At 41.7% G+C, this 21,315-nt stretch overlaps 1 protein-coding gene across 2 annotated transcripts in view; it reads left to right on the top strand.

Moving 5' to 3' along the window:
- EDIL3 (EGF like repeats and discoidin domains 3) overlaps positions 1–21,315 on the top strand; it is a 905,544-nt gene that overhangs the window by 404,732 nt on the left and 479,497 nt on the right. Inside the window, exon 3 of one of the 2 annotated variants that reach the window (XM_040421516.1) lies at positions 5,762–5,824. In XM_040421516.1, coding sequence (XP_040277450.1) covers positions 5,762–5,824 — 63 coding nt within the window. Of the gene's footprint in view, positions 1–5,761; positions 5,891–21,315 lie in introns of both variants that reach the window. The other variant, XM_040421515.1, reaches the window with a different exon arrangement.

The raw sequence follows: 21,315 nt of genomic DNA, 5'->3' as shown, positions 1-21,315 counted from the left end.
TTCAGTGAAGCCAGGCCTTTATCAGATTACTTCAGAAAGATTGAGGCATCGATTTTTATGCAAAATTGTTTTTAATTTTACTTATTTTATAATATTTGTAGCTATTACTAATAAAAATGAAATGTTTATTTCTTGAATAAAACAACAACTTTTTTATAAAAAGTTTCTGGCGGGATTCAAACTCACAACCTTCTACATTACAGTCAAATATCTTAACCACTACACTATAGAGCTGCATGCCCAGTTCTGGATAAAAAATAAAAAAAAATACATAAATATGAGACATCTGCTGTATAGGAATACTTACTAGTAGTAAGCATTCCCATACAGCAGAAGTGTCATTTTTATTTTTTTAAGTAATTGGCCATGCAGCTCTATAGTGTAGTGCTTAACATTCTGGGCTGGAATTTAGAAGGTTGTGAGTTTGAATCCTGTCAGAAACTTTTCAGAAATAGAGGCTGAATTTATTTGAAACATATACATAAGTTTTTAGCCATAATATATTTACATATATTATTTTATATTTAGAATATATAATATATTATAATATATGTAAATAAATTATGGCTAAATATCAGTAGTAGTTTCCTACATATTATGCATTCATTTGATTCCCGCTAGAAACTTTTCAGAAATAGAGGCTAAATGAGATTTAAATACACTGACTCGAGCATCGCGCTCGAGCACACGGGATATTCGGCCGAACCCTGCGATGTGCCAAGCAGACAGTGGGACTCTGTCAAACTGACCTTTTTTTAAAAACTTTTCAAAGTTAACATTAATTAAATAATTATTACATCAGAGCATGCAGCCTATAATAGTGTTTTGTTACTCATAGTGGACCATTTTGATCATGTCTTATCCACCCCGCAGTGTACTGACAGAGAGGGTATTACGTGTGGCAGGTCACGTCATCACACCCAAGCAGACAAAATTGTCCTCCACAAAATTGGAAAACATTACATTTGCGAAAATGAATCAGGCAGCAAGGATCAGTGAGAATTTTCACACACCTCCAGCTGATGCCAATGAATAGATCTGCCATTGCTGACAGTGGGGACTGGCTATTTATCAGCGCTCCGGTGATGAAATTGCTGCAGATGTAGCCAATACTGTTCCTACTGCCACTACTACTAGTGTTACAAATTGTTGTTACGATGAATTATGATGAAAAATGATGAATGATGATGGCAGCAATCCTTAGTTATTTTCCAGATATGAAGCTTTATTCCGATTAACAGGCCAAGATACACAAGGTTATAGCTCTTAAGATGAATGAACCTACTTATACCCAGAATTATGTTACCTCAGTTCATCCATCACAGTTCATGCCTCTCAGTCCATTCTCCTCAGTTCATTCCACATAACCTTCAGTTCATTCCCCCTTCTTATACCATTTTTACCCATTGACTTACATGTGGAGGACATCTAATTGGCTAGTACCAAATTCCAACCCTAATCAGAAGTCTATAGGCCGTTTTCAACTAAACTGATATTCTGATAGGTTGATTGTCTAATCCTGTTTTAGTGGTGGCAGTTGTATAACTTAAAATGTGGAGGGAAAACTCTTGTCCGGCCACTTCTAGGTGACATACAATAGTCCCTTTTACTGTAAACAGAAGGTCCTCTAGACAGAAACTGTTATCCATTGTTCTCACAGCCAGAGAGTCTCAGCTGGCCTAGAAAACCCTGAGGTCCACATTTTTCCATTTGATTTAAAAAAAAAAGGCTCTTGTCTCACCTCTAGACATCACCTAGGAGATGTAAATAGCTTCTGACTGTAACTATGATTATCTGATTAAATGTCCTCCAATGTTAAATCCATGTCAATGGCCATGTGTCAATATTGTATAAATATGTAATATACCAATACAAAGTAGTACATTACCTTCCTTCATGTTCCATACTGTATTGCTACTACAAGCCCCACACAGCCACACATCTCCTGCCCTGTCCATCATGTTCCATACTATACTTCTACTGCTGGGAACCTTATCATACACATTATAACAAACCTGAAACTTGTCCCAAAAAGGGATCATTTTGACTGCTTTTGTAAAAAGCCATTGTATCTTCACTTTCCAGGATGATATATATTTTCTTTAAAATAACACCAAACCTGTTGCTACTCCCCAAAAAGAGATCGTTTTTTCGACTGCTTGTTAAAAGCAACAAGCCATTGCTTCTTCCTATACCAGTGTATGTCTAAACACCAGCAGGCATCTGCCCCAAAAAGGGATAATTTTTGGTTTGTCTGTTAAAAAATAGGCCATTGATTCTTCCTATACCGCCATAACTACACCATAGCTACCACATGCAGCCATGTGTTTACCCATAGTCATTTATGTTGTTATCACATTGTCATTACTCATCTGAGACTTTTCAGTGCAATTGGGGCTGGTCGAATTCTGGTCAAATTTATTTGGATTGAATTGAATCTGATGGCTGAATTGATACAATTGTAAACAAAACATAAATTTTAGGAAATTTGCTCACCTCTAGTTCCAATACTACAATGTCAGAATGGTCTTAGTTTATGGCTAGTCAAATGTTGAAAGCAGTGCTATAGCAATTTGAACATTTTGCCATGAGACACAAAAATTTTGAGTCGTTGAAGGGAAAAATAACGGATGCATATTATTTTTGTAACAGTTGTTCACAGTACTTGGGGCATATGGGCACTGAAAAGCACAGCTGCATCATAAGAAGTCACCAGAATTGCAAATGGCACATGGAAGGAAAAGAGGTGGGGGGAGGGGTTTCATGTTAAAGATTTTGCAGAACCTTTAACCTTTGAGTCTAAACAAGAGCAGATGCATACTAGGGTCTGCTCTCTGGTGGACTGGAGATTGCAGTGGGTTTCCATAGGTATAAACTTGTAGTTTCATACTATTAGCAAAAGTTAAGATTGCAGAGGGCAGATCAAAGTTGATGCTGAACTAATGTGCTATACACAGAACACAGAACCAGGTGCAATGACAAGAAAAATGTAATGGTCAGGGATACAGACAGGGATACAGACACTTAAGCAGAACCAATGCAAGACAAAGATAACTTTACTTTCCATACATGCAGGGGCGTACAAAGAAATCACTGGGCCCCATAGCAAGAATCTAAATTGTGCACCCTATTCCAGGCCTCTCCCTTTGTTCCATGAACTATTCTTGCTGCTGCGTTTTATAATGTATGCCATGAGGGCCGGATTGGGATCACAAAACAGCCCTGGCACACAGGGCATGGGAGAGGGATAAATAACGAAAAGTCAAGGACCTCCTCTTACCACTACATTCCAGTCTGTGTGGACCAATGCAGAGCTGATTGTGAACTTCTAATACTTGCTGTTAGGGGTTGAAGGACCTGTGATTATGTCATCACAGGTCCTGGCAGATGTACCTTTCAAACCTAGGAACTACACCATTTTTGATGCAGTTCCTTTGCTAGATCCTGCAGGACTTGTGATGACCTGAAGATGATGTCATCACAGGTCCTGGCAGATGCAGTGTTCTAACCTGGGAACTACACTTTACACTGTGTAGTTCCCTTACAGGACCTGTAATGACATCATTTAGGAAGATAGATGGGAGCAATAAGATGGTGGGGCCTACCCTCCACTGCGTGCCCCGTTTCCTCACGGGCCCCATAGTAGCTGCCTGCTCTGCCAATATGGAAGGTACACCACTGCATACATGTTATTTGAAGATATAAAACAATTACTGGAATGTTATTAATTAAATCATTAAATCCTGAATAAAAAATCTATAGTACAAAATATGAAAAAAACATATTTATATTGGATAATTTATCATAAGTCTGTGTATCATAGACAAGCAATCAAAGCTATACCTGAAGTAAAGCTGCATAGCTATAATATACATAGCTAGCTTATATATTACAAGTGGATGTCATCCTCCCCTCCAGCAATAAAATAATGGAAACTGATACTGTATTAAACTGTACAATTTGAATGTAAGATACGTACAGTATGTAATGAGGAATCTACCTTACCTGAAGATGACAGACACTATATTAAAGAAATAGTGGAGGAATATTCAACTCAAAAGAAGGATCAGAGTTAAAGTGGCCAGACGTCCGGTTTTAGGCCCAACAGTCCGGTTTTCTGGCTCCCTATGCTCCGTCCGGCGCAGGGCCTGGACGGACACAGGATGTCCACCCTTTCAGTAACTCATGCTCAGACAGCAGCATTGCGCTGTGTGAGCGTGAGCTGTAGCAACTGACTGAGGCTTCTCTCATTCAGCAAGTTCTTCCCTCTCCTCCCCCCGATTTTGTTCTCCGGCTGGCAATGGGGGGAGTGGCTTCATGGAGGCAGGGCGTGGCTTCATGGAGATGGGCGTGGCCTGTGAGGTCCGGCTTTCTGGGGTAAAGCCAGTGGCCACCTTAATCAGGGTTGGAGAAAAGAGAGAAAAAGGAAAATTATGTCACTCGGTCTTGAATGTCACACACAACAAACTTTTGAAGCTTCTATCTCAAGAGGAACCCAGAAGTTGACCGCAAGACAGTTCTCCCATTCATTTCCTATGGGAGACTCTGGTGCCCCGAGTTCTTCCATTTTTCAGTTCAAACTATTTAATGTTTAATTTTTTTTAGTTTTTTCCTTTAACTTTTTTACTTGAAGGGGTGTAATTGAGAAGAGAGTTTTTTTTATTAATTGTTAAAATGGACGTTAGAAACAACGGAGTGTTGTGAATGTTTTAAAATAGCGGAGCTGGTCACGGAATCCAAAGCGAGCTAATGGCTCATTGACAGATGATAATATATCTGACAAGCATTAGCAAAACACTATGGGGGTCGTTTATCATTTAAGCTTGTTTTTATGTCAGTTTTAAATCTGGCTTTGCTTTATGTGCCTGCACCAAATTTATAAACTGATGCACCTTAATAATATATGTGGCGTGGGTGTAATATGGTTTACACCTTTAGTTATAAAAGTAGACCAGGGGGCTGCCTGGTGAGTTGTGACTTTTTTGCAATTTTTGCATATTAAACTAGCCATAATCCAGGTCTAATCTCACTTTTAGTTCTTAAAATAGACAACTGTGAAAAGTGACAAGGAACACGAAAAGTTGCAAAAATGTTGCAGTTGCCATGGAAATGTCACAGTTGGCATGACTTGTGACTTTTTTACACCACAAATCTGACACACTGTAACTGCTTTCATAAATGACCCCCATAATTTTAGCCAGTGATAAAAGTTTTCTTTAGTAAAAATTTTCTTCTGTGCATTTAATACATCAGGGGCAAGGTCGTCATTTACAGCTTTTATTTTGCTTTGAAGTTTTTATCGCTAAGGGTACTTTCACACTTGCGGCAGGACGTATCCGACATGCTGTTCACCATGTCGGATCCGTCCTGCGGCTATTTCGCCGTGCCCCCGGGCCGCCGCTCCGTCCCCATTGACTATAATGGGGACTGGGGCGGAGCTCCGGCGCAGCACGGCGGTGCACGGAGAAAGCCGCCGGACTAAAAAACCTGACATGCAGTAATTTTAGTCCGGTGGCTTTCGCCGTGCACCGCCGTGCTGCGCCGAAGCTCTGCCCCCGTCCCCATTATAGTCAATGGGGACGGAGCGGCGGCCCGGGGGCACGGCGAAATAGCCGCAGGACGGATCCGACATGGTGAACAGCATGTCGGATCCGTCCTGCCGCAAGTGTGAAACTAGCCTTAATTCTTAAATTATCTGCAAAGCATATCGACATCAGAGAAATTAGTATTTTTTCTAACCAGTTTTTTTTGTTTGTTTCAGATCCTTGCCATCCAAACCCCTGCCATAATGGTGGATTTTGTGAAATAAGTGCAGCATATCGAGGTGATACATTTATTGGATACTTCTGCAAATGTCCTCATGGCTTTAATGGAATCCACTGCCAGCATAGTAAGACACCCTTTCAACTATAAATCCCTCCTATCTAATAATTTGATGACTATGATGATTTTATTTTATTTTTTTATATGTTTTGTTTTTCAAATCTTTGTTGTATGATGTTTTTCCGGGAGCCTTGTAGTTAAGTTTGTGAAGGGATCTATTCTATAAAAATGCTTTATGCTACCTGCATACTGTTGCCAGTTTGAAAACAGAAATTCTGCACAGATTTCCATGTGTTTTTTCAGTATTTTCGTATCAAATCCCCCCCAAGTGTTACTTGTGGATTTTGTTTTTGTTTGTGATGCAATTTTCCCGATCTTACCCTTCGCAATTTCTTTTCCAAAAGTGAAATCTGCTTAAAATTCCTCAGAAACAACTGATATGCTATGGATTTCAAAATCCAGATGCCGGGTCAATTTCTGCATGGAAGAAAAAAGCTAAGTGTACATGAGATTTGTCTAATCTCATTCACTTTCCTGGTATTGTATTATGCTGTGGTTTTTCAGGATGAGAATCTGTGTGGTAAGACCCTACATAATCAACAGCGTGTGCAAATAGCCTTGTGTGGTGGGGACTAAGCAAGTGTATAAAGGTATGAGAGAAATTGGGACTATGCTAAGACACATGAAAGCATTTTATCTGTATACAAAGGCAAACTTTCTTTTACACAATTCTGTATCATTACTCAATGTTAGATAAAAGGTAGCACTTCATTAGAACCGTCACGGAATAGAGAAAGCTGAACTGGAGGCAAGAATAAAGTATTCTGACAGCTCACCTTAGGTTTCAAATTGAACTATCAGCATGAGATCACATTTAGGCCTCATGCACACGGCCGATGCCCGGTATGCTCCCCGGATCATGGATGCAGAGCCATTCACTACGGAGTGCTTCCGCGGTGTTTCTGTCCGTGCCTCCACACCTCAAAAAAGGGAGTTTCAGGAGAGCATTTTCCTGCATTTTATAGAAGAATAAGAAAATCCCATTATTGTCCCTTAGTGGGGGAATTTTGGCATAACAGCATCAATCACATTCACAACAGGAGCAAAAATAAGAGTAATTAGAAATTAAAGAGTAAAAATACAAGAAAAAACATAACACAGAATTTACTTAAAAAATTCACTATTGGGTTTTTGGGAACAGTGGTGGTTATAAATCCTAACCGCTGCTGGGAGGAAGGACCTCCAATAACGTTCCTTCATGCACCTAGGATGCAGCAGTCTGTCACTGAAGGAGCTCTCCAGCTTCACAACCGCTTCATACATGGGGTGGGAGACATTGTCTAACAGTGATGTTTATTTTGCTAAAGTTCTTCTGTCACCCACCGTCCTGCACTGGACCAAGGGGACAACCTAGGACAGAGCTGGCCTTCTTAATGAGCTTATCTAATCTCTGTCTCTCAGCCACAGATAAGGCACCCCAGTCAGACACTAAGGACAGCATAAAAATGGCACTTACAACTAAATTTGTAGCAAGTGGTGTTTAGAAGTTGCAAACACAGTGTTTGGGACTTTTTAATGCCAGAAAAATGGCACAGGGAGAGGATAAATCTTCCCCGTTGTTTTTAACTTACTAAAAGGAGTGGGAAGTAAATGACAAATCTAATATATCATAGCTGGGTATTATTTCACCTGTTATGTATGCTCAGCTGAACCCTTCTTTAGGTTGATCTGTCTCCTGGCCAGTGATGGCCAGTTCGCCGTGCTCGCCCGCGAACACATGCGGGCTGCTATCTTAACTCACAAGTCCGGCGATGCACAGGTAAGCCCTTACCTGTGCCTGTGCTGCGAGCCGGTCTGAAACAAATGCGGTCACTGGGAGCAGGCAGTTCCGAGAACACCCGATGAAGGCCCCCGGCGGCTGTTCTCGGAACTGCCTGCTCCCGGTGACCGCATTTGTTTCAGACCGACTCGCGCACAGGCACAGGTAAGGACTTATCTGTGCATCGCCGGACTTGTGAGTTAAGATGGCAGCCCGCATGTGTTCGCGGGCGAACACGGCGAACTGGTGATCACTGCTCCTGGCTCTACAGCCTTCTCATTAGGCTCCCCTAAAGGTTCGGCACCAGTCCCTAGTTTCTCCCTTTCTCTGTACCGCCAACAATTGTCTTGTATCTTCCATATAACTTTTGCTCCAGTTCAGTTTGCTTTCATTACCAGGAGGGAACAAACCATGCTGACAGATCATATTATGACTTGTGAATAACCAGGGAATGAACAGACATCAATCTGATGCTCATTAATACTGTACATGAACACCCAAATAGCCTGACTGACATCTGAACAACTTACAATTGGTTTGCATAGTTTAGCAGAGTTTAGAAGAGGTGAAAAATATGTAAAACATATTAACCCAAAAACAATTACATAGTAACCAGATAGTAAGAAAAGACAACAACCCATAGCTCTATATATTATTACTTTTAAAATAGGCAGTTTAACAGTATAGAATTAAAGTTTACTTTTGGTATTGTGAAGTTATGCAACTTCTATGGCAGTTATAAAATGACCATACACATTAGACTAATATTAGCCAAACCTGCTTATTTCAGCAGGGACAGACATCAATCTAATCGGCAGCATGGTGGCTCAGTGGCTAGAACTGGTGCCTTCCAGCATTGGGGTTCTAGGTTCAAATCTGACCAAGGACAACATCTGCATGGAGTTTGTATGTTCTCCCTGTGCTTGCATGGGATTTCTCCAGGCACTACGGTTTCCTCCCACACTTCAAAGACATACTGAGAGGGAACTTAGAATGTGAGCCCCATTGGGGACAGCTTGATGCTAATGTCTGTAAAGCGCTGGGGAATACAGCAGCACTATATACAGTTCGGTCCATATATAGTAGGATAGAGACAAAACAATTCAGTTGAAGTTCAGACTTTCAGCTTTAATTCAGTGGGTTGAACAAAATGATTGCATAAAAATATGAGGAACTAAACAATTTTTTAAACTGAATCCCTTCATTTCAGGGGCTCAAAAGTAATTGGACAAATTAAATAATTGTAAATAAAATTTTAATTTCTAATACTTGCTTTAAAACCCTTTGTTGGCAATGACTGCCTAAAGTCTTGAACCCATGGACATCACCAGACGCTGTGTTTCCTACTTTTTAATGCTCTGCCAGGCCTTTACTGCAGCGGTTTTCATTTGCTATTTGTTTGTGGGCCTTTCTGTCTGAAGTTTAGTCTTTAATAAGTGAAATGCTCTATTGGGTTCAGATCAGGTGACTGACTTGGCCATTTAAGAATATTCCACTTCTTTGCTTTAATAAACTCCTGCGTTGCTTTGGCTTTATGTTTTGGGTCATTGTCCATCTGTATTAGGAAACACTGACCAATCAGTTTGGCTGCATTTGAGCTGGATTTAAGCACACGGTATGTCTCTGAAAACTCCAGAATTCATCCAGTTGCTTCAGTCCTGTGGAAATGCAAAAATCCGCAGCACTCGTCAGTATAGTAAATCCAGTAGTGATTTATTCACAAAACAGCATGGTGATGCGACGTTTCGACCTTCATCGGTCTTTCTCAAGCTTTGTGTATGCTTCAGTCCTGTGTCACGTCATCAATAAACACTGGCATCCACACATGCCCAAGCCATCACATTGCCTCCGCCGTGTTTTACACATGATGTGGTATGCTTTGGATCATGAGCTGTACCATGCCTTCGCCATACTTTTTTCTTTCCATCATTCAGGTAGAGGTTGATCTTGTTTTCATCAGTCAAAAGAATATTCTTCCAGAAGTGTGCTGGTTTATTAAGATGTTTTTTAGCAAAGTCCAATCTAGCCTTCCTATTATTGAGTCGTATGGCTTGCACTGTGCAGTGAACCCTCTGTATTTACTTTTATGTAGTCTTCTCTTTATGGTAGATTTGGATATGGATAAGCCTATATACTTGAGAGTGTTGTTCACTTGGTTAGCTCTTGTGAAGGGGTTTCTCTTCACCATGGTAATTATTCTGCGATCATCCACCACTGTTGTCTTCCGTGGGCGTCCAGATCTTTTTGCATTGTTGAGGTCAGCAGTGCTTTCTTTCTCAGGACGTACCAAATTGTAGATTTTGCCACTCCTAATAGTGTAGCAATTTTTTGGATGGGTTTTTTCTGTGTTCGCAGATGAAGTATGGCTTGTTTCACCTGCATGGAGAGTTCCTTTGACCGCATGTTCAATTCTCGGCAAAATCTTCAAAATGCAAGCACCATGCCTTAAATCAACTCCAGGCCTTTTATGTGCTTAATTGAGAATGAAATAATGAAGGAATTGCCCACACCTGCCCATGAAACAACCTTTGAGTCAATTGTCCAATTACTTTTGGTCCATTATATAACTATAACTTGAATAGGTTTTAGTAAACGGGTAATAAAAACTAAATTTGTGTCAGTATATGTGCCTAAAATAAGTTTTAAAAAATGGACATCCTTACCCTAATGGTAGTTGGCAGTGGAGAGAAGGTTTGAGCAGTTAAATTTCAGCATGCCCAATCACTTTGTTCTTGAGGGATGAAATCATCACTATGGTCTGGCAGCATCTTACTCCCCTCTCCCCATTGTGTAGACATACACAATCAACCAAGTGCAGTGTTGATACTGTATGTATTGAGGAGGTCGGAAGAGATAGCTAATGGCCTAACATGCATTCAGCTGACAGCTTTCTAAAGTGTACGGCCAGACTGAACCAAACATTGATCACCATAAATCCCTTAATCAACATGTAAGGGCTGATTAACGTTTGCGTTTAACAGATCCGGCAGGCTATTCCAGAAGAGGAACCACCTGCTGGAGTTCTCCAGATCAGGCATAGCCGTGCACCACCAGACCCCATTGATTATAATAGCATCCAGTGGTGATCTAGCCTCGTTTTGGAAAAGGGCAAGCTTTAGTTTTACAAAAAGCTCTTAGAGTCCTAACTAAACTTCGAAGACCACACATGTAATACAAAATCATTCTTTATTATGTCATTCCAGAAGACATACAATACATACAGACTAATATATAAAAAGCAGTGCAGATAAGCGCTGTGGCGACTGATGCCCCTACCGGACTCCATACATACATAAATTGGTCACACCTGGAAATGTATAAAACCAGTAGTACTAATAATCCAATAAATGGTCCACAGGTGTGAACTATACCGCTCACTACTACCAGTGCTAAAAATACTATTGAGATCCAGTCCCCAACATATTGCAATATTGTCTTAAACATAAGTTTATTAATGGGGATATGATCCAACAAAAATACAAATATTATCATCCAGATATCAGGATAACCTTCCTAATGAGAATAATAAAGGAGGGAACAAAGAAACAATAAAGAAAGCACTGAATAAATGAGACATACAGACCAGGAGCCAGGAGGGCCAGGTGTGACCAATTTATGTATACAGGTCTGGAGACCGCTAGGGACATCAGTCGCCACAGCGCTCATCTGCACTGCTTTTCATATATTAGTCTATATGTATTGTATTTCTGCTGGAATGACACAATAAAGAATGCTTTTGTATTGTATGTGTGGTCTTTGTAGTTTGGTTAGGCGATTATGGTTCCCACACATGACTTTTTTGTCTTACTGCTGTTTTTGTTGGGTTTTCCTTTTTTTGGACAAAAAGTTGTCAATGCAGGTCTTTTAGTCCAGCCAAAGCCAGCATTTAAGCTGGAAAGTGGCGAGATCACTGCTGGATCCCATTATATTCAATGAGGTTCTGCGGTGCATGGCTGTGTCTGGCTATTCCAGATCCGCTGAACTTATCAGTTAAACATTGATGTGAATCAGCCCTAAGCAGAGCTAATGTCCTATTACTTGGACAGATTGAGTGGGCAATGTTCACGAATAGAGTTGAGCGGACACCTGGATGTTCGGGTTCGGCAGGTTCGGCCAAACTTGAAAAAAAAGTTTGGGTTGAAGTCAATGGGGACCCGAACTTTTGGCCACTAAAATGGCTCTAAAATAGCCCTGGAAACAGCTAGAGGGCTGCAAAAGACAGCAAAATGTGCTTAAGTGCATGGAAAATGCTCTGCAAACAAATGTGGATAGGGAAATGAATTTATAAACCATGAAAGACCTTAAAAAAAAAATTTGGAATGATGTAGGAGGAAGAGGTTGAGGAGGCGGTGAATGGGTGGATGTGGCCGTGTAGGCTCAATTGGCGGTCTAGGTGGAAGCGGCGGGGAAGGAGGAATAGGTAGCCAACACAGATATGTGTTATTTTGCATTTTTACATAGGGGTATCCCCCAAAATATTGGGACATACAAAAAAAAAAAAAGGAATAAGTGCACTTGAGTACAAGGATGGATGGTTGAGGCTGTTAGAACTGTCTATTCTGCACAAGGTACAGACAAGTCTTGTGGGATCCAGGCCTGGTTAATTTTAATGAACGTGAGCTTGTCCAGATTGGCTGTGGACAGGCGGCTGCGTCTGTCTGTAATGACGCCTCCTGCTGTGCTAAATACACGTTCAGAGAGTACACTGGCTGCAGGGCAGGCCAGCACCTCCAAGGCATACAGGGCAAGCTCTGGCCATGTAGACAATTTAGAGACCCAGAAGTTGAATGGGGCAGAACCATCAGTCAGTACGTGTAGGCGTGTGCACAGGTACTGTTCCACCATGTTGTTCAAATGCTGCCTCCTGCTAACACGCTCCATATCAGCAGTTGGGGCCGGTTGTTGCGGCGAGGTGACAAAGCTTTTCCACATGTCTGCCATGCTAACCCTGCCTTCTGAGGTGCTGGCGCTGACACAGCTGCATTGGCGACCTCTTCCTCCTCCCCTGCCTTCGCCTTGTGCTTCCACTTGTCCCCCGGCGTCAGTCGGGAATGCTCTCATGAGCTGGTCTACCAGTGCGCGCCTGTAGTCGCGCATCTTCCGATCACGCTCCAGTGAGGGAATTAAGGACGGCACATTGTCTTTGTAACGGGGATCCAGCAGCGTGGCCACCCAGTAGTCAGCACACGTTAAAATGTGGGCAACTCTGCTTTTGTTGCGCAGGCACTGCACCATGTAGTCGCTCATGTGTGCCAGGCTGCCCAGAGGTAAGGACAAGCTATCCTCTGTGGGAGGCGTATCGTCTGCGTCCTCCGTATCTCCCCAGCCACGCACCATTGATGGGCCCGAGCTGCGATGGATGCCACCCCGCTGTGAACATGCTTCATCCCCATCCTCCTCCTCATCCTCCTCATCCTCCTCCAGTAGTGGGCCCTGGCTGGCCAAATTTGTACCTGGCCTCTGCTGTTGCAAAAATCCTCTTTCTGAGCCACTTCTAAAACACTGGCCTGAAAGTGTTAGAGATGACCCCTCTTCCTCCTCCTCGTCCTGGGCCACATCCTCTTCCATCATCGCCCTAAGTGTTTTCTCAAGGCGACATAGAAGTGGTATTGTAACGCTGATAACGGCGTCATCGCCACTGGCCATGTTAGTGGAGTATTCGAAACAGCGCAACAGGTCACACAGGTCTCGCATGGTGGTGAAGTGGTGCTGTTCCACAGTGCGACTCACCCGTGCGTGCTGCAGCTGAAACTCCACTATGGCCTGCTGCTGCTCGCACAGTCTCTCCAGCATGTGCAAGGTGGAGTTCCACCTGGTGGGCACGTCGCATATGAGGCGGTGAGCGGGAAGGCCGAAGTTACAATGTAGAGCAGACAGCCGAGCGGCGGCAGGATGAGAACGCCGGAAGCGCGCACAGACGGCCCGCACTTTATGCAGCAGCTCTGACATGTCGGGGTAGTTGTGAATAAATTCCTGCACCACCAAATTCAGCACATGCGCCAGGCAAGGGATATGCGTCAAACTGGCTAGTCCCAGAGCTGCAACGAGATTTCACCCATTATCGCACACTACCAGGCCGGGCTTGAGGCTCACTGGCAGAAACCACTCGTCGGTCTGTTGTTTTATACCCCGCCACAACTCCTGTGTGGGGCTTGTCTCCCAAACACATCAGTTTCAGAACGGCCTGCTGACGCTTACCCCTGGCTGTGCTGAAGTTGGTGGTGAAGGTCTGTCGCTGACCGGATGAGGAGGTGGTAGAAGAGGAGGAGGAAGCCGAGTAGGAAGAGGAGGCAACAGGAGGCAAAGAATGATGCCCTGCGATCCTTGGCGGCGGAAGGACGTGCGCGAAACAGCTCTCCTCCTGAGGCCCAGCCACCACTACATTTACCCAGTGTGCAGTTAGGGAGATATAGCGTCCCTGGCCGTGCTTATTGGTCCACGTATCTGTGGTTAGGTGGACCTTGACACAGGCTTTAAACAATTGTGCACTGCACCCACAAAACACATTTGCTGTTCTTCATAAGATTTCTCCCTGATCTCTCCCTCACAGCAGCTGCAGCCGATCCCTACACTAATCCGAGCAGATTGACGGGCGGCGCTACGTGACTCCAGCTTAAATAGACACTCACTTATGCACGTCTAATTCTAGATGTGCACTATATGAAACTGATGGGTTTTTTTTCTCCCCAGTAAGCAAAAAGCTGTATTTCTGGCCTAAATGTGACACTCACTTATGCACGTCTAATCCTAGATGTGCACTACACTATGTACAGAATTATTAGGCAAATGAGTATTTTGACCACATCATCCTCTTTATGCATGTTGTCTTACTCCAAGCTGTATAGGCTCGAAAGCCTACTACCAATTAAGCATATTAGGTGATGTGCATCTCTGTAATGAGAAGGGGTGTGGTCTAATGACATCAACACCCTATATCAGGTGTGCATAATTATTAGGCAACTTCCTTTCCTTTGGCAAAATGGGTCAAAAGAAGGACTTGACAGGCTCAGAAAAGTCAAAAATAGTGAGATATCTTGCAGAGGGATGCAGCACTCTTAAAATTGCAAAGCTTCTGAAGCGTGATCATCGAACAATCAAGCGTTTCATTCAAAATAGTCAACAGGGTCGCAAGAAGCGTGTGGAAAAACCAAGGCGCAAAATAACTGCCCATGAACTGAGAAAAGTCAAGCGTGCAGCTGCCAAGATGCCACTTGCCACCAGTTTGGCCATATTTCAGAGGTGCAACATCACTGGAGTGCCCAAAAGCACAAGGTGTGCAATACTCAGAGACATGGCCAAGGTAAGAAAGGCTGAAAGACGACCACCACTGAACAAGACACACAAGCTGAAACGTTAAGACTGGGCCAAGAAATATCTCAAGACTGATTTTTCTAAGGTTTTATGGACTGATGAAATGAGAGTGAGTCTTGATGGGCCAGATGGATGGGCCCGTGGCTGGATTGGTAAAGGGCAGAGAGCTCCAGTCCGACTCTGATGCCAGCAAGGTGGAGGTGGAGTACTAGTTTGGGCTGGTATCATCAAAGATGAGCTTGTGGGGCCTTTTCGGGTTGAGGATGGAGTCAAGCTCAACTCCCAGTCCTACTGCCAGTTTCTGGAAGACACCTTCTTCAAGCAGTGGTACAGGAAGAAGTCTGCATCCTTCAAGAAAAACATGATTTTCATGCAGGACAATGCTCCATCACACGCGTCCAAGTACTCCACAGCGTGGCTGGCAAGAAAGAGTATAAAAGAAGAAAATCTAATGACATGGCCTCCTTGTTCACCTGATCTGAACCCCATTGAGAACCTGTGGTCCATCATCAAATGTGAGATTTACAAGGAGGGAAAACAGTACACCTCTCTGAACAGTGTCTGGGAGGCTGTGGTTGCTGCTGCACGCAATGTTGATGGTGAACAGATCAAAACACTGACAGAATCCATGGATGGCAGGCTTTTGAGTGTCCTTGCAAAGAAAGGTGGCTATATTGGTCACTGATTTGTTTTTGTTTTGTTTTTGAATGTCAGAAATGTATATTTGTGAATGTTGAGATGTTATATTGGTTTCACTGGTAAAAATAAATAATTGAAATGGGTATATATTTGTTTTTTGTTAAGTTGCCTAATAATTATGCACAGTAATAGTCACCTGCACACACAGATATCCCCCTAAAATAGCTAAAACTAAAAACAAACTAAAAACTACTTCCAAAAATATTCAGCTTTGATATTAATGAGTTTTTTGGGTTCATTGAGAACATGGTTGTTGTTCAATAATAAAATTAATCCTCAAAAATACAACTTGCCTAATAATTCTGCACTCCCTGTATATTAAACAGATGGTTTTTTTTTTACCCCAGGAAGCAAAAAGCTGTATTTCTGGCCTAAATGTGACACTGACTTATGCACGTCTAATCCTAGATGTGCACTATATGAAAAAAAGGTGTTTTTTTTTAACCCCCGTGTCTCAAAGCAGTATTTCTGGACTTGCAGACATGCAGATATCCTGTGCTGGTGCACTATCGTTGCATAAAATGGCTGCCGATTATGTATTGATATTGACTAACTGAAGGAAAAAAAGTTTGTTTTCAGCAGTAGTTGGCTCAGGGCAGGCTTAAAACAATTGTGCACTGCACCCACAAAACACATTTGCTGTAGATCGCTGAGTAAAGAAGCAGTTCTTCATAAGATTTCTCCCTGATCTCTCCCTCACAGCAGCTGCAGCCTATCCCTACACTAATCCGAGGAGAGTGACAGGAGGCGCTACGTGACTCCAGCTTAAATAGACACTCACTTATGCACGTCTAATCCTAGATGTGCACTATATGAAACAGATGGGTTTTTTTTCTCCCCAGTAAGCAAAAAGCTGTATTTCTGGCCTAAATGTGACACTCACTTATGCACGTCTAATCCTAGATGTGCACTATATGAAACAGATGGGTTTTTTTTCACCCCAGTAAGCAAAAAGCTGTATTTCTGGCCTAAATATGACACTCACTTATGCACGTCTAATCCTAGATGTGCACTATATGAAACAGATGTTTTTTTTTTCACCCCACTTAGCAAAAAGCTGTATTTCTGGCCTAAATGTGACACTCACTTATGCACGTCTAATCCTAGATGTGCACTATATGAAACAGATGGGTTTTTTTTCACCCCAGTTAGCAAAAAGCTGTTTTTCTGGCAAAATGTGACACTCACTTATGCACGTCTAATCCTAGATGTGCACTATATGAAATAAAGGTATTTTTTTTAACCCCCGTGTCTCAAAGCAGTATTTCTGGACTTTCAGACATGCAGATATCCTGTGCTAATGCACTATCGTTGCATAAAATGGCTGCCGATTATGTATTGATATTGACTAACTGAAGGAAAAAAAGTTTGTTTTCAGTAGTATTTGACTCAGGGCAGATTTAAAAGAATTGTGCACTGCACCCACAAAACACTTTTGCTGTAGATCGCTGAGTACAAAAAACTGTTCTTGATAAGATTTCTCCCTGATCTCTTCCTCACAGCAGCTGCAGCCTATCCCTACACTAATCCGAGCAGAGTGACGGGCGGCGCTATGTGACTCCAGCTTAAATAGACACTCACTTATGCACGTCTAATCCTAGATGTGCACTATGTGAAACAGATATTTTTTTTTTCTCCCCAGTAAGCAAAAAGCTGTATTTCTGGCCTAAATGTGACACTCACTTATGCACGTCTAATCCTAGATGTGCACTATATGAAACAGATGGGGGTTTTTTCACCCCAGTAAGCAAAAAGCTGTATTTCTGGCCTAAATGTGACACTCACTTATGCACGTCTAATCCTAGATGTGCACTATATGAAAAAAAGGTTTTTTCTAACCCCCGTGTCTCAAAGCAGTATTTCTGGACTTGCAGACATGCAGATATCCTGTGCTGGTGCACTATTGTTGCATAAAATGCTGCTGATTATGTATTGATATTGACTAACTGAAGTAAAAAAAGTTTAATTTCAGTAGTATTTGGCTCAGGGCAGGCTTAAAAAAATTGTGCACTGCACCCACAAAACACTTTTTCTGTAGATCGCTGAGTACAAAAAACAGTTCTTGATAAGATTTCTCCCTGATCTCTTCCTCACAGCAGCTGCAGCCTATCCCTACACTAATCCGAGCAGAGTGACGGGCGGCGCTACGTGACTCCAGCTTAAATAGAGGCTGGGTCACATGCTGCAGTTGGCCAATCACAGCCATGCCAATAGTAGGCATGGCTGTGATGGCCTTTTGGGGCAAGTAGTATGACGCTTGTTGATTGGCTGCTGTGCAGCCTTTCAAAAAGCGGCAAGAAAGCGCCAAACACAGAACCCGAACCCGAACTTTTACATAAATGTTCGGGTTCGGGTCCGGGTGCCGAAAAACCTAAAGTTCGATACGAACCCGAACTTTACAGTTCGGGTTTGCTCAACTCTATTCGCGAATGAACGTTCAGAGGAATGTTCATTCCTAATCATACATTGCTGCTATATGGGGATTGAATAATCATTTCTATGACTGTCTGTGCCCATACCGCACTTTTTGTGGCAGCACATCACCTGTTATCAGTGTAAGATGTAAACAACTAGAGGTCAGATGACCAAAAATTCCCTTTAATGGTCCTAACTTATATTTATATAAAACTACATTCTTTATTGTTTATATTAAAGCCATTCACCATAGAAAAGAAAAATAATGTGCAGTTAAAACTATCAGGGCGTAGCAGGGGAGAATTATATATATCTTCACTAGTGTTGGGTGAGCATGCTCGGCCGAACACCAGTTCGTCTCGAGCATCGCGGTGTTCGAGTCAGTGTATTAAAATCTAATTTAGCCTCTATTTCTGAAGGGATTCGAACCCACAACCTTCTACATTACAGCCAAGCATGTTAACCAGTACACTATAGAGCTTCATGGCCAGTTACTTTACTCTATAGTGTAGTGGTTAACATTCTAGGCTATAATGTAGAAGATTGTGAGTTCGAATCCCGCCAGAAACTTTTCAGAAATAGAGGCTAAATTATCTCCTTCCTCATCTCTATAGTGCACTGTTGTTGATAGGTAGGAAACCTATACTACAAGCTAACATATACTGTGAGATAAAACAGAAAAGATAAGGAAAATATATATTAAAAAAGTTCAAATGTATGAAAGTTATGAGGTTAAATAATAACACCACACAATTGACCTCAAAAAAGTGTTTATTAACAACACAGTGTTACAATATAATGCACTGATTCCATAGCTGCTATCATCAGTGAATATATATAATTTTCTCCAGCTACGCCCATTTCTATGGTGAATGGTTTTAATGTAAACAATAAAGGATGTTGTTTTATATAAATATAAGTTAGGACCCCTAAAGGGAATTTTTGGTCATCTGACCGCTAGTTGTTTATGTGAATCTATCCCAAGGGTTCCAGCAAGGGCCCAATTGCGTGTTTGTTCAGTGTAAGATGTAACTCACAGATGGTTGAATAGAATGATTCTCATGCGTGAAATACAAAAGTCTGCTCCTTATCTACCTCAACATCTCATTTGTTAAAGGGCCCTTTACATGGGCTGTTTATAGGAATGCTCATCATTGATTATCTGGCAATGTAAAGATGCTGACGATTACCCAATGAACAAGCGAAACGCTCGTTCGTCGGGTAAATGGATCGTTTGAGTAGGCACCTAAATTATCATTTGCCGGCTGCAGTTCGTGCTGTCTAACCACGCTCTGCTGTTGGCAAATAACAAGTCTGTAGGTAAAAGAGCGATGTCATTAGTGATCGCTGATCCCCATACTGTGGAGGAGATTGCTGCAGTCACTGACAAGCAGGCGATTGCTGGGAAGGAACTCTTCCTTTTAACAATTGCCTGCTGAATTGTCTCGCTGGTCAAATGTTGTTTGTAAACCCCTCAATGGTGGCAAACCTATGGCACAAGTGCCAGAGGTGGCACTCATAGCCCTCTCTGTGGTCACCCACGCCCTGGAAAAAGTCTATGGTGTACAAATTTTATCAAAACTGGTATAACATAAAACTGGCATACTATTTTCTATAGCAACCAATCAGATTGCACATTATATTTTCCAGAGCTCCTTTGGAAAATGAAATATGGAATCTGATTGGTTGCTTTGGGCAACTAAGCCAGTTTTCCTTTACAACAGTTTTAATAAATTTCCCCCAGTGATGTTACAGTATACAGATTACTAACAATATCCCACTAAGTTTCTGGGATATATATTGAAATTAGCTTTCCTAAGATGCCAGCAGATGTAAGATGCACAAATTTTCTGATATTTTTTCCAGAAACCCAGAGGAATGTTGACTGTCTTATAATACTAATCATGCATGCTCGGCATCTTCCATAAGAATAAATAGTACCCCAACCAAGGCCTCTCAGGCAGCCAATCAAAGTTTATTTGCTCAGCTCTGTTAAAGGGTAATTACCCAGAAAGAATTGGATTCTTGGTATGAAACTGATTTCTTTTTGATAAGGAAACTAAGGCCAGGTTCACATCACCATTTAGTTGTTTGTTCTTCTGATACATCAAAACAACAGAAAAATGATCCTGTATTTTAAGCATCCATTATCTCTGTTAATTTTGGAAATTACTCTGTTATTTCTTTGGAAATTTGGAAATTTCCCTTGGGTTTCTGGCTAAAATATCTGAAAATTCAAAATGTCCTCGAGTGCGATCCCACCCCATATACATAGTGTCATTGATGATAACACGTACATAGGAGGTGGTGTTTGCAGTGGGGACAGATCATGTTAGCAATGTATGATGCATTATGTACAAGTTATTTAGGCGGAAGTGAAGAGAGGTCATTTGGTACAGTCTGAAACATGTAAAAGTTATAAAATAAATTTAGAAAAGTATATATTTTTTTAGCATGTAAGGCTATACCTAAATTCAAGAAAAAAAATCCTGGGTAACCCCTTAAAAAATTCCTAGTAGTGTGCTCAATGAAACATGCTCCTGTCTGATCCTGTCATGACAGCATCATGTCTCTGTTAAATATTTCTCATTTTAATTTGTTTGAATTCACAAACTTTCACCAGAACATGCTTTTTTATTCTCATGATTACCATTTGCCTTTATTTATAACTTTTTTGTGGGTAATTGTGCTCTCCGTATTCTGCCATGTTAGAAAGAAGTATACACAGATGACAGTGATAATCATTTAAGATTCATACGGTTAGGAGCCTGGGAGACAGAGATTATTACAGTTTGCCTTTGGGTTGTTATTCCCTGCAGCACAGCTACTATGGGAACAGGATGCTGGCAAATTATTCATTGCCAATAATCTGTGCTACCTTGCATGCACAAATACCTTACTGTGCGCTAAGACACAGCATATAAATACAGCTGTTAATTAGACTTTCCATCTCCAAACAGTGAAATAGTCAGACATTATTAGTCTATGAAAGTTTTCACACCTGCTTATTTCCCCCACACTGTGTAAACTTACTGTACACCTCATTATCTCTTCTCTAAATAATCAGCAATAGCACTTAGGTATATTGTTTCTGTAATCAGACTTAAGTTAATGCAATAACTTTTGCTTCACATTAACATTAAGGCTTAAAGAAAAACTACCCCTTTTGGAAAGCCAACTGAAACCATGGGCTAGTAAGAAAATAAAAAAACAACTGTACTGTAAAGTTTATTGCAAGCAGTTGGCGA

Source organism: Bufo bufo, chromosome 2 (genome assembly GCF_905171765.1).
Source record: "Bufo bufo chromosome 2, aBufBuf1.1, whole genome shotgun sequence".
Taxonomy (NCBI): Eukaryota; Metazoa; Chordata; class Amphibia; order Anura; family Bufonidae; genus Bufo; species Bufo bufo.
This window is presented reverse-complemented; position numbering and strand designations above follow the sequence as displayed.